Source organism: Clupea harengus, unplaced genomic scaffold (assembly GCF_900700415.2).
Source record: "Clupea harengus unplaced genomic scaffold, Ch_v2.0.2, whole genome shotgun sequence".
NCBI classification, from domain to species: Eukaryota; Metazoa; Chordata; class Actinopteri; order Clupeiformes; family Clupeidae; genus Clupea; species Clupea harengus.
The window spans coordinates 2,501-19,006 of record NW_024880495.1 but is presented as its reverse complement, the minus strand read 5'-3'; the positions used below and the strand labels follow the sequence as shown (position 1 = coordinate 19,006).

The window sequence follows — 16,506 nt, the reverse complement described above, 5'->3', positions numbered from 1 at the left end:
TGAATATTCCCGGAATTTTGCAACCCTAGTAGGGAGTATAGCAGTAATTGAGGACAGAGCCCTGGTAGACCCAGAAAAAGCGTAGGCAGGCGTACAGAAAAAAAATTGGAAGATATCTGGTTTCTGTCAGAATACCTCTCTGAGGTCTCCCCGTGGTGCGGCATTCAAAGGAGTGAACACACACACACACACACACACACACACACACACTGACTCCACGCTACATCGTCACAGTAGCTGGTTTATTGGACACACAGTTTTTTTTCAGGTTTGTTGAGGTCTTGTGATAAGGTTATGTGTAGAGGTGTTGTAGTAAGGTTATGTGTAGAGGTGTTGTGATAAGGTTCTGTGTAGAGGTGTTGTAGTAAGGTTATGTGTAGAGGTGTTGTAGTAAGGTTATGTGTAGAGGTGTTGTGATAAGGTTATGTGTAGAGGTGTTGTAGAGGTGTTGTAGTAAGGTTATGTGTAGAGGTGTTGTGTAGAGGTGTTGTAGTAAGGTTTTGTGTAGAGGTGTTGTGTAGAGGTGTTGTGATAAGGTTATGTGTAGAGGTGTTGTGTAGAGGTGTTGTAGTAAGGTTATGTGTTGAAGTGTTGTGATAAGCTTGAGAGGTTGCTTGAGGATATTAAGTGTAGATTGTAATATGTTGTAATAAGGTTATATGACAAATAATTGTGTTTATGTGTTGTTGTAGGTTATGTGTTGATGTTATTATTCTGATACTGTTTAAGAACAGTGACAGAAGTAAATGTGGTAACTAAAGAGGAATGTATCTTTTAAGTGTTGTTGGAAAAGTGTTTGCTGAAATCATTTTTCAGACACTCTAAAGCCTAGCTGAGAAGATGTATCCACAGTCACTTTTTGGGTACTGTAGTAGTCAAAGTACAATTGATGGTATTTTCACACTTCGACGATTGATGGAGAAATCAAGAGAGCAGCGCATGAATCTTTATATAGCATTTCTAAATAAAGACACATTACTAAAGCATGTGACACGGTCCATTGTGACAACCTCTTCATCGCCCTGAGCAAGCTAGTTTAAAAAAAAAAAAAAAAAAATGATGTTGATGGTGCACTCTCTCACTCCTTTGATTACAATAGTGATGTCGATGGTGCACTCTCTCACTCCTTTGATCACAATAGTGATGTCGATGGTGCACTCTCTCACTCCTTTGATTACAATAGTGATGTCGATGGTGCACTCTCACTCCTTTGACTAAAATAGTGATGTCGATGGTGCACTCTCTAAGTCCCTTGATTACAATAGTGATGTCAAACAAGGCTGTACACATATGTGCATGCAAACACACTCAGGACTAGTATAATGCATTTCGGACAACCAAACCAAACAAAGATCTGAATGAAGAATGCCTGCCTGATGGATTACCAGAGATTTAGAAACTTAGCGAGCAACGCACAATTGCAACTCCTCACCACCAGACTCACACTAACACCACCAGACTCACACTAACACCATACCAGCAGCAGTGCTGCCAGGGCCGTGGGTCTCAGTACTATTTCTGGGGCTCCCATGTTACCCTGCCCTCAAATACCCGACTGCGCTCATCTGTGGCACTCTTTATTTAGAGGCCCCGTAAAACACCTGATGACGCAAATGATGAACTGAACGCCGTCCATATGTCCTGTCCTATAGAACACAGAAAAGGTTCTAGTGATGATTGATGGAGATTTGCAAACACTGTTAATTACTTAAGAATGTATGAATCATGTGCTTATGAAATGGCTTTTCTGTGTGTGTGTGTAACTTAGAATATTAGGTGCCACTTAGTCTGCATATGTACAAGAGCATGTTTAGACCAGAAGTGATAAGAAAGGTCGAACTGTGCTTCTTCCGACCTTGCAAAACTTCCATCCTTGCCTCGGACGTCAGAAATCCACCACGTGGTTATCTCTGCTGAACGCTAAACTTCTGTCTATATAAACCTTGTGCGATGTGTTTATGATTGCTTCACTTTCAGCCTTGTGCTGGGGGTGAGCCCGATTGCAATTGTTTGTCTAATAAATATACTTATATGCAGCTCCGGAGTCCTGAGGTAACTAGGGTGAATTTTCACCTATCAATGATACTGTAAATGATTGACATGCAACAGTGCATTAATGACATGTCTAGTTCAAGAAAGCCCGAACCAAGTCCCTCTTCTTTCTACTCAATGGTTTTGTGCACAGTGAAGGCATAATGGGAAATATCAAGATTTAAGCTTATAGAATAAGCTTACAAAATAAACAAAACTCCAAGACAGGATTCTGCATTCTTATAGCGCTGAAAAAATGTACTGTAATTCCAGACACGCTGTGCTATTGACTGGTCTGTAGGCCTTACAAGGAGCAACAGATGAGTGTGTGCGTGTGCGTGTGCATGTGTGTGTCCAATGTGTTACACACAGTCAGTCTGTCTGTCAGAGAGCATGGTGGCCCTTTTAACCTCTCTCTCCAGAGTCAGACTAATGAATATGATCAAGAGGTGTGTGTGTGTGTGTGTGTGTGTGTGTGTGTGTGTGTGTGTGTGTGTGTGTGTGTGTGTGTGTGTGTGTGTGTGTGTGTGTGTGTGTGTGTGTGTGTCTGTGTGTGTGTTAGAGCTATGTCAGTAGAGAGCCAGCCAGCTTCTATTAGCAGGAGAGTAAAAGTGAGGGCGATTGTGATTCAGCTGAAGAGAGATGTGTGGTTTTCCCCTTGTCATCTCTTTGGTCTCATTAAGCATGATTGGCTGCTCATTGTTCCTCAGCATTTAAATCCAGAGGAGTGATTATGATGATTATCAGGGAGGCAGCCAACAGGCCTGCTAGTGAATCAGCAGAGTGCACACACGCACGCACGCAGACGTGCACGCACACAGTCAAGTTCTGCTCTGCTCTAGACACACTGGCTTTCCTTGATGAACTTTCACTCACTTGCGCGCTAACACACAAACACACACACACAAAGGCGTGTCATGATGAACGATCACTTTACTTAATTCGATCTGGTTCCACAGTCAGCTCAAGCACTCAGTTTGCCTGTCACCACAGTAGAAATAGACCCACACACTGCAGACTGGACCGCCTCCACCCACTGCAGACTGGACCGACTCCACCCACTGCAGACTGTATCAGGTCCACACACTGCAGACTGTACTGGCTCCACACACTGCAGACTGGACCGACTCCACTCACTGCAGACTGTATCAGGTCCACACACTGCAGACTGGACCGACTCCACACACTGCAGGCTGTATCAGGTCCACACACTGCAGAAAGCTATTTTCTGCACTCGGGTGCTCAAGAGTCCTCAGAAAGACAGGGGTCTGGTATGGGGTACAGGGGTCTGTGGTCTGGGGTACAGGGGTACAGGTGTCTGGGGGACAGGGGTACAGGGGTCTGGGGTACAGGGGTCTGTGGTACAGGGGTCTGGGGCAAGGTCACCTAAACTCCACTACTGGAGTGTATGGTGTGATGGCTATCCGATCTAAAACCAGGAAGTAAATTAACACAGCTGTCTGTCCATTCTTGTAGTAACAGTGGGGTGACACAGCTGCCTGTTGTTACGACCCTGGCGGGTCTAGGCCCCGCCCTGTGATATTTGCATGCCTGTTCTCTCTGTGTCTATACAGCAGGTGATTGGGGACAGGTGTGGCGTTGATTGACTGGGCTACAAAAGCCCTGGCCAGCCGGCAGTCGGGAGAGTTTTGGTCTTCCCGGCATTTGGTTAACGTTGGTTGTTGGATAGTAATTGGAATTGGATACTCGTTGGTTACTCTTTTGATTTTGGATCGTCGTCGTTGTTTGTTTTGCATTAACCCTTGAACTGACTTTACATTACATCTTTGGTTTCTATTCACAGCACTGACATTCACCACACGTTTTGCTATAATTATTATATAAATATAACCTTGTAACAATTAATAAATACCTTTTTATTATTATTATAAATTCTGCGTGGCCCCCCTTTATGTTTCATGCATTTGAGCCGTGCACCTAACACTGTCCATTAGGGTGGGGAATTTTTTTTAGATTTCTCTCGATTCTCTCTAGAACGATTCTGTCTCGATTCAGAAAAGCTCATAATCGATTTTTGAATTAGAATTTTGAATTATTTTTTTTCAATTTTTTTTTTTACACATTCATTTTGTGTTGAAATGCAAGCTGCATCCATTATTGCATTTTTCATAGAAAGTCATAATTGTGACAAGGAAAAACTTTTTCTCTAATAAAAAAATAGAGAAGGTAAATCTGTTGATTTTCTTTAATTATCAAACACAAAGTAGGAAGTGATTTGAGACTCTGAGTAGCAAACTCAAATGTTTTAAAAATCGAGATGCATCGAGCATCGATAATCGTTTTATCGGTTTAGAATTGATAATCGATAATCGGTTTAGAATCGATAATCGGTTTAGAATCGAATCGTTGACCTCTGAATCGGAATCGAATCGTGAGGTGCCAAGAGATTCCCACCCCTACTGTCCATGGTGTCTGGTGTAGTTACAGTGGGGTGATTAACACATCTGTCTGCGCTGTCTGTAACCAGGCTGGTGTAGTTACAGTGGGGTGATTAACACAGCTGTCGTAACCATTCTGGTCCACACACACAGACGCACACTAGGGCTGTCAAAATTGCTCAAAAATGACGTTCGAATATTCGCTTTAAAAAAACACATATATTCGAACATATTCGAATTTCTGGTTGCGCATTAGGCACGTCAATAACAGGACAAATTAATACAACGAGACATAACTACTTGTATAGGTAATTTATTTAAGTTTAAACATATTTAACAACATATTACCTACACAAAAATAAGTAAATTAACTAATGGCCAAGACCGCAGAGCTCTCGCACACACGCACTCTTTCTTTCTCCCTCTCTCTGCCTCTCCCGCACCGTCGCGCTCTCTGCGCATAGCGGTTTAAATGAACGACAACAAGGGATACGGTACCTCGGTTCCAGTGCTTCACAGAACTCCCTGAAGCCTATCCCATCCACCACACTGGTCGGCCTCATGTCCTTGCATATGAACGAAATCAATTTTTGCGTGCAGGCCTCCTGTCGTGCCGCAGGCAACGAACTTGTGACGGACGGCGCAAAATATGTATCCAGACGTGGCTGTTTCGCTGAAGTTCCACATATTATGCCATATTCACTTGGATGCACATTTTGGAGATGTAGCCTCAAGTTGCTAGTTGTTGAATGGTAAGCTAACGCTAGCTTACATAGCTTACACACTACTTTATCTGTAGGCTCAACAAGTTTACAATCAACTGCCCAAAATCCGAAATATTTCCAGACATCACTCTTTAGATTTTTGGGGGTTACAATCACTTTCTCTGCTGCGGTCAAGCAGGGTTCTGCACTTTCTGCCATCTACCACCAAGTCAACTGTCAGCAGTGAGGCAACTTGTTGAGCCTACAGCTAAAGTAGTGTGTAAGCTAGAGTTAGGTTACCATTCAACAACTAGCAACTTGAGGCTACATCTCCAAAATGTGGAGATGTAGCCTCAAGTTGCTAGTTGTTGAATGGTAAGCTAACTTTAGCTTACATAGCTTGTACACTACTTTAGCTGTAGGCTCAACAAGTTTACCATCAACTGACCAAAATCCGAAATATTTCCAGACATCACTCTTTAGATGTTTGGGGGTTACAATCACTTTCTCTGCTGCGGTCAAGCTGGATTCTACACTTTCTGCATCTCGCAAGTCAACTGTCAGCAGTGACTCTGTGCCAGACAGTGAGACTCCTGTGACCTGTCCCTGATCTCAGGCGCGCGCCCACCCGCAAAGCAGAAAGTGCTGCCGCTGTTTTTTTTTTGTTTTTTTTACATTCGAATATTAATTTTCACATTCGAAATTCTATTTTTAACAACTATTCGAATATATATTCGAATTTAGAATATTCGTTGACAGCCCTACTGGACACCCAGGCTGGAGACGCCCGACTGCTGTTTTTGTGTCAGTGTGTGTTTCTCTCTCTCTCCCCAGCTCCATCTCTCTCTCCTCTCCCTACATATCACTCTCGCTCTTTCCCTCCATCTCTCCCCCTTGTCTCTCTTGCCTTCCATATATACATATCTTTCTCTCTCTGTCTCTCTCCCTCCTTCCTCCGCTCTCCCTCATTCCCCCTGTCTGTGAGGGACATTTGAAAATCTCTCCGTGCCTGTAGTTTTAAACAAAATGATCACACAACATGGACTCCAATGGAAACCGTGCACTCGTCCTCTTTTCCCTCTATCTCTTGTCATTCGTCTCCGCCCATCTGTCTGTCTGTGAGGAGACTAGGCCAATGCCTCATGTCTGTTCCATTCTGTTCACAGGCTCGTCTTCGGCACCCTCTACCCGGCCTACAACTCCTACAAGGCTGTGAAGACGAAGAACGTCAGGGAATATGTAAGCACTGAAACACACACACACACACACACACACACACAGTACTCTCACCTACTCTCAGGCTTACACACCTACACACACACACACACACACAGGTAAGCAGGCTGACGCACTCTGCCGGACCATATGCAAGATCATATCACACCAGTTCAGTAGTCTGGAAATGATCAACATAAAACCCCATAAAAACCCACATTTATGACCACTGCCAGTGAGCAAACTGTGGAGAGTTGTTGATGAGATCTGGCATTAGCGGTACAGTTCCTGTCGAAGCCTTTAGGAAGGATCTGTTTTATTTTGGACTATGTTGGTTAAGTCATGTAACACTGATCTTTAAGTCGCATAGACCTCCAGGAGGGATAAGATGTAAATGGCTTAACCCTTCTTGGTAAGTAAATGAACTGGGCTACCTGTCTCTGTTTAGCTTTGGGCTGCCAAGACCTCAATGTTGGAGGCATGAGGCCTGAACTGGATTGAACTGAACCAGTCCCCTTTCAGAGTGATTAGGCTTGATGCGCACAAGCCAAGCCCTTTGTCCTGCTGCAATTAAGAAGGGGTGTTTCCAGACCGGTCCAGTGGATGCGGCAGCTAGCCAGTGCCAGGCTAATACATGAGCTGGATTTGGTCAGTTGTTTAGTTATCTGCTTAGTCTATAAACTAGGGTGGGTGTGTGTGTGTGTGTGTGTGTGTGTGTGTGTGTGTGTGTGTGTGTGTGTGTGTGTGTGTGTGTGTGTGTGTGTGTGTGTGTGTGTGTGTGTGTGTGTGTGTGTGTGTTTGTTTTTTGCTTTATGAGGAAAGGAAGGAAGGGAGGATGTATAGTATGCAGATGTATATGTGTGTGTTTGCATGTGTACTGTAATGTGTGTGTGGGGTGGGGGTGGGGGGGTAGCATTTTACTGTAACAAGTGTGTGTGTGTGTGTGTGTGTGTGTGTGTGTGTAAGGAGCAGACAAAATTGTTTATGTGACAGCTCTCTTGAGGACTTGAGTCAGTCTCGGGAGCCACATTTAGTGCATGCCTGGACATGTGAGTGGTTAAGAGGAGGAGTGGTTGTCTGTGTGTGTAATGTGTACATTTGTGTGTATATGGGAGAGAGGGATGACGTGTGAATGTTATGGAGATTGACAATGGCCCTCTGTTCCTGTTTGTGTGTGGGGGGAGTGTGTGTGAGAGAGATAGAGAGTGCGTGTGTGTTTTCGGGGGGGGGGGGGTACTGGGAGCTCGTCCCCTGAATGATGCTAGCAGGTGCCCCCAGAGGAATGCTAATTTTGGGGTGCCACCTGCGATGGCAAAACAATGGCACCCCTCAGCCCCCATGCCACAGCCCCTGGGAGCCGGCTGAGCACGCAAACACATGCCGTTGCCATGGCTACCGCAGCCACTGGGCAGAGAGCGAGGCTGTGGAAGGTCATGTGACTCTTGGAGTGTGACTCACTCGCTGCACGGTTTTGTTAAGAGCTCGAGGCTCTTGATGGATTTCTAGCTCGATTTGATTTTGCCAAGGTTGAAGGCCATTGGAGTTTTCTTCACATTGCTCTGTTCTGTATCTGGGACCTGGTGTGTGTTATATTTACATTTTCTTAGCAGTCAATTATCAGATGCCTTTATCCAATGCGGGATTACAGTATTCTTCAGGTATACATTTCCATTGGAATGTGAACTCCCTTGGTATCGAGCCCATGATCTCAGTGATGTTGGCACCTTGTTCTACCCGTTGAGCTGCATACAACAGGATCAAGTGTTGGGGCCTGTGTCCGTACAACAGGATCAAGTGTTGGGGCGTGTGTCCGTACAACAGGATCAAGTGTTGGGGCGTGCGTCCGTACAACAGGAACAAGTGTTGGGGCGTGTGTCCGTACAACAGGAACACGTGTTGGGGCGTGCGTCCGTACAACAGGAACAAGTGTTGGGGCGTGTGTCCGTACAACAGGAACAAGTGTTGGGGCGTGTGTCCGTACAACAGGAACACGTGTTGGGGCCTGTGTCCGTACAACAGGAACAAGTGTTGGGGCGTGTGTCTGTACAACAGGAACAAGTGTTGGGGCGTGTGTCCGTACAACAGGAACAAGTGTTGGGGCGTGTGTCCGTACAACAGGAACACGTGTTGGGGCCTGTGTCTGTACAACAGGAACACGTGTTGTGTCTTCTCTGGCAGAAAGGCGCTGACAGGGTGCTGGGGTGCGACAGTGACGTCACCAGTGCCTTTCTGAAAAGGTCTGAGATTTCAACTAGAAGCACTCGGGAGCTGGCACACATAAAAAGGCGGAGCGCCCTGACGAAAGACGCTGGATGCCTACGCACGCGCTCTCATTGGCAACAACTGAAATAAATTAAGCTACATGGACACTCACCCTTACTTAAGTCTACATGCACGGTTTTTGCATAGTTTATGGGTATCGATACGGGCGATGCGCCAGTCAAATAACATTAGCATGGCCATCCACACATAGCCAACTGCTCCCACATTGACCCTGCATTTGCAGTGTTCTCATCCATCCACGAGGACCTGGTGCAACAGCAGAAGCGGGTGCAGGGCGAGAGGGGAGGAGTGCATACGGTTCTCTCTGTGCAGCAGAATGATGCAACTGGCTGCTGCGGTCCTGAAATCGGGCTTGCAGACTGCGAGCCGGAGAGGAGTTTTACAGTCATACTGCAGATGTGTGCTGCTGTGTGCACTGGTGCGGTGCCGCGCAGATAGCGCAGTGCTAACAGTTTCATTGATTACTGCATTTGTGTTCGAGCCACGTTGGTTTACTTGTTCTTTACTAGGCTTATGTACTGGACGTGCTATTTACCAGGCTTATTTCTCATGATGGCTAATTAGTGAGCTTTGCACGTTGGTGCTTCCGAAAGGGTGCTCCTAGGGATGGGTCATGATTTTCTAATAGTCGTTAAATTATAAAAAATAGAATAGTTAATGCAACTATCGTCTTGTCTTAAATATATTTTCCATTGTTTTTATTGGCGCCGGCTAGCAAGTAACGCGTTACTATTGCCATAAGGTGGCGGTAATTGCATCTAAAAGCTGTTTACTAACCCCATTAAACAACAAAAGAGGAGGAAGAAGAATGTTTTACTACCAGACACAGATAAAATGTGTCTGGCGTGGTGTGATCAGATGCTACTGTACAAACAGGAGAAACATGCAAAACCAAAGACTATTACAGCCGTTAAAACATTCCGAGTTAAACTTTAGTTTTTGTATATAATATAACATTAAGCGTCACCAAACAAGTTTCTCACACTGACATTCTTCACTTCAAGTGGCATAGTAAGGCATTACAAACCTGCTTATGAAATTGCATACTAAAACTGTTCTGCTTATAATACCTCCGCCTTCCATAAACAAAAACTGATACTTTCCATTTAAAAAAAAAATAAATAAAACTCACGACCTGGAATGAAAAGAGCCTTGATTGCCATCTCTTGCTGTGGAGAGAAGGCAAAGACACGAAGAACCAAGTGGTCTAGTTATTCCTAGATCTCCATAAGATGCATTCCACACAATGAATGGAGACTCTCTAATCCCTTTGGAACATTGACTGATATTTTGATAGTAGCGTTAGGGCCAATGATTTTCCGTTTCAAAAAAATGCATTTTCCGTTTCACATTTGGTGATTTCCGTTTTTTTTCCGTTTCAGCTCATTTTGTTCACCCTGAGGTAGATTGATGGCTTAAAAAGAGTGAATAATATGTGCCCTTCTTAGATTGTTGTTTGCCAGCATTAACAGAACAGAAGACTAAACATTTTTTGTTTTAAATGCGATTGGGAAGACGAGTGACTGAATGTGGCTTTAGCGGAGATCTGTGGGTCAACCGTTGAAAAGGGGGGCGTGGCCGGAGCAGAGTTCAGCGCAGACGTGACATTTTCTCAGTGGTTTTGTTCTTTAATTAATGTTTGTTCATCGTTGCAATCGTTGTTGTGTTTATTTGAAAGAAATATAGCCTTGCAGCCCAAAATACAGGGGAATTTGGGCGATTTGTATGAACAAAATGATGTTTCCGTTTCAAAGGTGCAATTCCGTTTCAAAGTGTTCATTCCGCGAATTCCGTCCGTTTTCCGTTATCGCGGAAAATCATTGGCCCTACAGCGTGTGTGTGCTGTCTGCCTATGTGTGCCAGAATGTTAGTGGGTCATTAGTGTTCTAGAATCGCTGCCCTGCACCTTGTCAGATGATTTTTATTGCTAGGTGGTAGAATAGTCAAACCTTCCTTTCGTAGGGTGAAGTAATCACATCCACGTAATTGCAGGTTGCAATATGCAACAGCCGACTGCTGCTGCGGCGCAACGCCATGCGCATTTTCTTGCGGCTGCATTTGTTTTAAAGTTTTATTAATAGCCCGGCTGTAAAGACTAGTAACCGTGGGGCCGCCTAAGCTCTTTGCTCCACATACAGACTGTGCTGGACCGTTCTGCACTGGAGCTACAGCTATAGCTACACTGAAGGGTGTCCCTTGTTCTGTATACAGTATATATGTGTCTGTGTAGATGTGTGCCAGTCCTTGAGTTTACATTTGTGGCAATGAAAACCAGCGCCTTGTGATTTGAAGAGTGCCTGAACCAGGGTTTGATGGATCGTGAAGCGAGGAAAGACTCCAGACTGCAGTAAGGAGTTAAGTCCTCTCTCTCTCTCTCTCTCCCTCCCTTGCTCACTCGTCCAGTAACGACTCCCAGATGGTACGCTCCGCAGCCTCGTCGGACCCATCAGCCCGTCCCAACATTAAACAGCCAACCGGCCCCAGAGAGAGACGGGGGAAGAGAGAAGGAGAGAAGGAGAAGCGAGAGAGAGAGAGAGAGAGAAGAGAACACACCATTCCAGGGAGACCTCATCAGTCATCCTTCCACTGAAGAAAAGTCTGGACAAAAAAAAGGAAAGGAAGAGAGGATGGAGAGAGGGAGAACGGGGGAAAACTGAGAGGAGGAGAGAACCAGTACAAAGGTCATGTTTGTTTGTGTAGTCCGCCGCAATATTTTGCAGAGGAGAGAGCTGGAATGGAAAGTGGGCCCATGTCAAGAAAGAAAGAGGGACAGTGTTGGGGCAGACGGAGTGAGAGAAAGAGAGTGAAGGGTGGAGGGAGAAGGAAAGAGGGACAGTGTTGGGGCAGACGGGGTGAGAGAAAGAGAATGAAGGGTGGAGGGAGAAACGCAGTGAGAATGAAAGGGGGGGGGGAATGGAGAAGGTGGAAAAAACAGAAAGAAATAGGCAGCGAAAGAGAGGAGGGAGAGAGTGTCAGAAAGAGAGGAGGGAGAGAGTGTCAGAAAGAGAGAAGTCTCAGGCTTTCCCTGGCAGCGCCGTGGAGGAAGCAGAAAAGGCGAAGCACCAGCATTCCACGGGGGAGGCGGCCTTCTCCAACATGTCACGACTGCGGTGGAGTTGTAGCCGGGGGCACAGGAGGAGGTGGAGGGTGGGGTGGGGTGTTGTGCGAATGGAGGGAACGTCGACCAGTAATTGAGTCTCTCGCTGGCCAAAAAGCTCCTCTGTAATAGCTCTGGACAAATGATGCTTTTGTGCTTTTTGACGTTTTCTCTCCTTTCTATTTTCCTACCGCACTCTCGCGCTCCGTCTTTCATTCTTCTCTTTCTCTCATTACTGGGTGTGTAACCAGGATCACTGTTGGTTTGCGTACAGCAAAAAGAAAGAGAGAGAGAGAGAGCGAGTGTGTGTGAGAAAGCAGTGGAAAAGTTGTCCTATTGAGTCTTGTGTATCGTGTTGAGGGCTTTTTTTTTCTTTTTTTTTAAATGCCCTTGCATTTGGAAGCCTGTGAGTGGGCTGAGAGTAATGAAATCATTGTGAAATCACACTGCAAGCCCTGTCTGTGCAAGCTCCGGAACGCTCCGGAACGCTCCGGAACAGCAAGCCTTGTTCTCAGCTGGCCCAGACTTCCCCTATGGTGTTCTGCGCTGTTCTCCCTGTGGGCTGAGCTGTGTTGGTCTGTTGTATGTTAATAGTTTGAAAGTTCAGAGACTGACTGAGGCTTATAGTGTGTGATGTATAGTGGTAGTCCTAGGGGGGACAAAGCTGATGAGTGTTAATGGTGCCGGTGCCAAATGCAGGGTGTCCACCTCTAAACCACGATGGCGGAAAGCAGGCGAGTCTTTCCTGCTTTCGCGAGTTGATCTATGAGCATAGAGAGATGAAGGTCAATGAGTGTCTGTAACCTGTGTTATCAGTGGAAGTAATAAAGGATGCAGAAATCAACAGGCACAGTGTGAACGTGCTCCTGATGGCCGTTGTCAAAGAACCCTCGTGACCACATGGTGGCTGTTAGCCGTCAGAGAAAAATGCCACTAGTTTTCACTTATGGATGAGTAGCGCTCTTTCGGTTTAAGTTAGTTCCCACGATGCACTGCTGTTAGCCGTTACCTCCTGTACAGGAATGGAGTGGTAACAACATGAAGAATGCTAAGGAAACGGATGTTGTTACATAAAGAGGAATACAGTTGGCTCTTCCATAGCTAAGAAATACTAATAATAGCTTTTGTATGTTGATGTTAAAGGTAGGGGTCTAACGGTACTTGCATTCCTCCTGAACAGTCACGGTACCGACGTTACAGTTCGGTGCATACAGTAGTACGGAGAACACGCGGTAGCATATGTGCGAAGATCGAGGAGCGTAATGTGGAACCAGTAGCGTGAGTTCCACCCGGAAACCTTAAGCTGTAAACCGCTAGCAAAGTAGCAGTCAGTCACACTATCGCAAGTGCAAAAGAGACATTATACTATAGGACATTGGGTGGACCAAACTAACTTTCAGTACTACTATCTGTTCAAAATAAATGAAATGAAACCTCTTGTGCATTTGGGTTTTGTGTTGCTCCTTTCCTGAACTCGTGCCTAACCGTGACGTCCAAACTGTGGTCTGAACCGAACCGCGACTTCTGTGCACCATAACACACCCCTAGTTAAAGGAATACTGCAGCCTTTTTCCTGTAGGTGAGGGACACTATTAGCTGAGTCCTTGAGTAGACTACTCCCACTGATCCTACGGTGTCCTGGAGGAGACTAAAATGATTGGCTGTTAACTTCAGGAGGTGGAATTGTGCTGTGATGGGAGGGAATGACTTGTATAGTCTATATCATATTTAGGATGGAGTTTGGTGATATTGATCCAAATTGAGGAACGGTGTGCTGATCATAACTCTGTTTTCACAGGAGTGCTGGTGAGCTGCTGACTGCTATTAAACCCGGAAGCCTAAAGGGAGTTCCTAATGATTTTTCTTTGTTGTGCAAAAAGTGGTAAATTTTTCATGACAAAAAAAGAAAGAAATTATTGCACTTTTGATGAGGGCAGTGCAGTGATTTGTTATGGTGGGTGCTGAGGTGTGTGTTTGTGTCTTTGAATGTGTCACTGCCATCATCGCAGGTCAGCTGTCAAATGAGGTAGAAGTCAGAGTGAGTGTGTGTGTGTGTGTGTGTGTGTGTGTGTGTGTGTGTGTGTGTGTGTGTGTGTGTGTGTTTATTGTGTGTGTGTGTGTGTGTGTGTGTGTGGGTATTGACTGACAGTCAATCAGGAATGTGCTGATGCGGCACATTCATCGATCACCCCTCGGACAATTTGTGTGTGTGTGCGTCCGCGTGCACAGGAAGGCTGTGTGTCTGGATGTGGTTGCTGCGAGGTCAGCCGCCTCTATCCTGGCCGAGTTCACGGGGAGGTCACCAATTAAACGTGACTGCGGGTTTGCCAGGCAAGCCTGCTTCCGATTGGCCCCTCTTCTCTCTCTCTCTCTCCTCTCTGCTCAAGGCTGAGCCGGGCTCGGTGAAGCCAGGCTGACAGTATCTGGGCCAGAGTCTCTCAGGAGGCCGTCAGTGGCGGGAGCGTTTCACGTGAGCGGCCTGTCTGCCTCTGCTCCGGTTTTGGTTCTGGCCCTGGCCTCGGCTCTCTGCTGCCTCGTGCTGGAATTGAAAGCCTTTTGAACGCCCCTGGTGCAGCTGGAGCCACGGCAGAGAGGAAGAAAGAAAGAAAGAGAGGGAGAGGGAGAGAGAGAGTGGGGAGGGAGAGGGTGGGGGTGGGGAGAGAGAGCGTTAGCAGGGAGTCATCGGAGAGAGAGAGAGATGGGGAGTAAAGAGAGAGAGAGAGCGTTAGGGAAGTGATCGGAGAGAGAGAGAGAGCGTGGGGGGGTCAGTTGGAGGGTAGGCAGGGTAAGAGAGAGAGATGGAGAGAGAGGTTGAGAATACTAAATAGCTTTTCTGCTTCTGGGGAAGAGAGAGAGCGAGAAAGAGATGGAGGAAGAGAGAGCGCTTGAGCAAAAAGAGATTGTAGGAGTGGTAGAGCAAGAAAGCGAGAGTGAAGGAGCGAGCAAATGCGTGGAAGAGAGAGAGAGAGAGAGAGAGAGAGAGAAAAAAAAAGAGAAGCTAGAGCAAGCTCGACAGGATGGAAATTAAAGTCACGGCGGTAATGATTTTCTCTCTCCCTCCTCATTCTCTCTCTCCCTCCCTTCATCCCTCCCTCCCTCTGCTCTTCTATCTATCCCTCCATCCATCTATCTGTCTATCTCTCCACACTCGTCTGTTTCTGTGTGGTGTGGGGAGAGGTCCTTCGATTGGATTGACATTAGTGAAGCAGTCTCTGGCCTGGGAATATTCATTCACTAGCAGAATGCAAAAAAACCTAAGAGCGAAAGGAAGGAGAAGCAGATTGTGTGTGTGTGTGTGTGTGTGTGTGTGTGTGTGTGTGTGTGTGTGTGTGTGTGTGTGTGTGTGTGTGTGTGTGTGTGTGTGTGTGTGTGATGAATGCATTTGTGTCTGTCTTTCTGCGTTTGTGGCAGCAATACTGTATATGCATTTGTGAGTGTGTGTGTGTGTAAGTGTGTCCTGAACATGAAGTTGTAGTGACCCACCTCTTCCCTTTGGTTTGCCTGGTTGTCTCTCTGCAGTCCCCCTCTCGGTGTGTATCAGGGAGTACTCAAGTGGTCCTAAAGCTATGATGATGACAAAATGCTGATTTTAGTTGATGGCTATTTGGAGTGTCTCTTTATTATTGGCCTTCGTCATATGAATACTAGTGATTTTCAGTATCCTACCCACAAATGCAGAGTCTCAATCCTATAGGTTAAGTATGGAGGTTGTCCGCTGTCTTTATCACACACAAGCTTGTCTAGGGTAGGCTTCAAATACTGCCTGCGTGGTTGTAGTCAGTCTGACCCTGGTGACTAACATAGGAATGAGGGCCGTGTACACAGTCTCATTTCTTAATGTCTTGACTTTCCTCTTTGCCTCCACTCTTTGTACCTGCGTGACACATGCTCTTGTTTTGTCTCCTGTGTGTGTGTGTGTGTGTGTGTGTGTGTGTGTTGTAGGTACGTTGGATGATGTACTGGATCGTTTTTGCTCTCTACACCGTGGTGGAGACCATCGCTGACCTGACCGTATCCTGGTAAGATCAGCTCACCTGTGCATCACATCACTCTGCATCTGCGTTTGCTGCTGCATGCAAAGGTTCACATGAAGAGGATGAGTCAGACTGCCATTTCCCTCTCTTTATATCTGCCCCGCTGATGTTTCAGTCAGGACCCGAGGCTAACGTGCTGGTGCGGAACACATGGGCATATGCCTTCCGATCGTGATGATGATGATGTTGTTGTTGTTGTGGAAACATCGGACAGTTATAGGTCGGATGCTAGCCTAGGTCGAGCGCACGGTAGACGGCGAAGGCAATCCGTGGTCAATTCAGTGGAGGAGTAGAGTTTGCCTCAGTAAACTGGATGTCTCGGTGAGTTGCCAGCGAGTTACAAATTTGAGCCGATGTAGAAATTGGTCATCAGACCAACACCGAATCGCCATGGCCTGGAGCGCTTCAAATCATGCAAATCATGGCATGCTCTGCTGAGGAGGCTCTCGGGCTGTGGGTGATCTGCGCTGCTGAGGAGGCTCTCGGGCTGTGGGTGATCTGTGTGGATAGTCGGTGGTAATAGGCGCAGGAAGTTTGCCAGGATGCAAACAGAACAATTGAAGAAGGAAAAAAGGGAAAAAAAATAGCTTGATTGACAGTCTTTGGATACTCTTTGCTTTAAATCTGTCGGCTGTTAGCTAGTTCGGCTTGGCCCGCTAGTTTTAGACAAAACATTCTAATGCCCCTTTTGATTATAATACAATGCTGATTTAAATACAATTGAATGTTAATAACTTCCAAGA

General features: G+C 46.1%; 1 protein-coding gene across 1 annotated transcript in view; it reads left to right on the top strand.

Annotated features, from left to right (window-relative positions):
- Positions 1-291: 291 nt before the first annotated feature.
- The window catches only part of reep3b (receptor accessory protein 3b), a gene marked incomplete at its 3' end in the record, with an annotated part of 18,156 nt that continues 1,941 nt past the window's right edge, over positions 292-16,506 (top strand). Inside the window, exons 1-3 of the mRNA XM_042707103.1 lie at positions 292-478; positions 6,301-6,373; positions 15,672-15,748. Of these exons, the coding sequence (XP_042563037.1) occupies positions 462-478; positions 6,301-6,373; positions 15,672-15,748 (167 nt within the window). The remainder of the gene's footprint in view (positions 479-6,300; positions 6,374-15,671; positions 15,749-16,506) is intronic.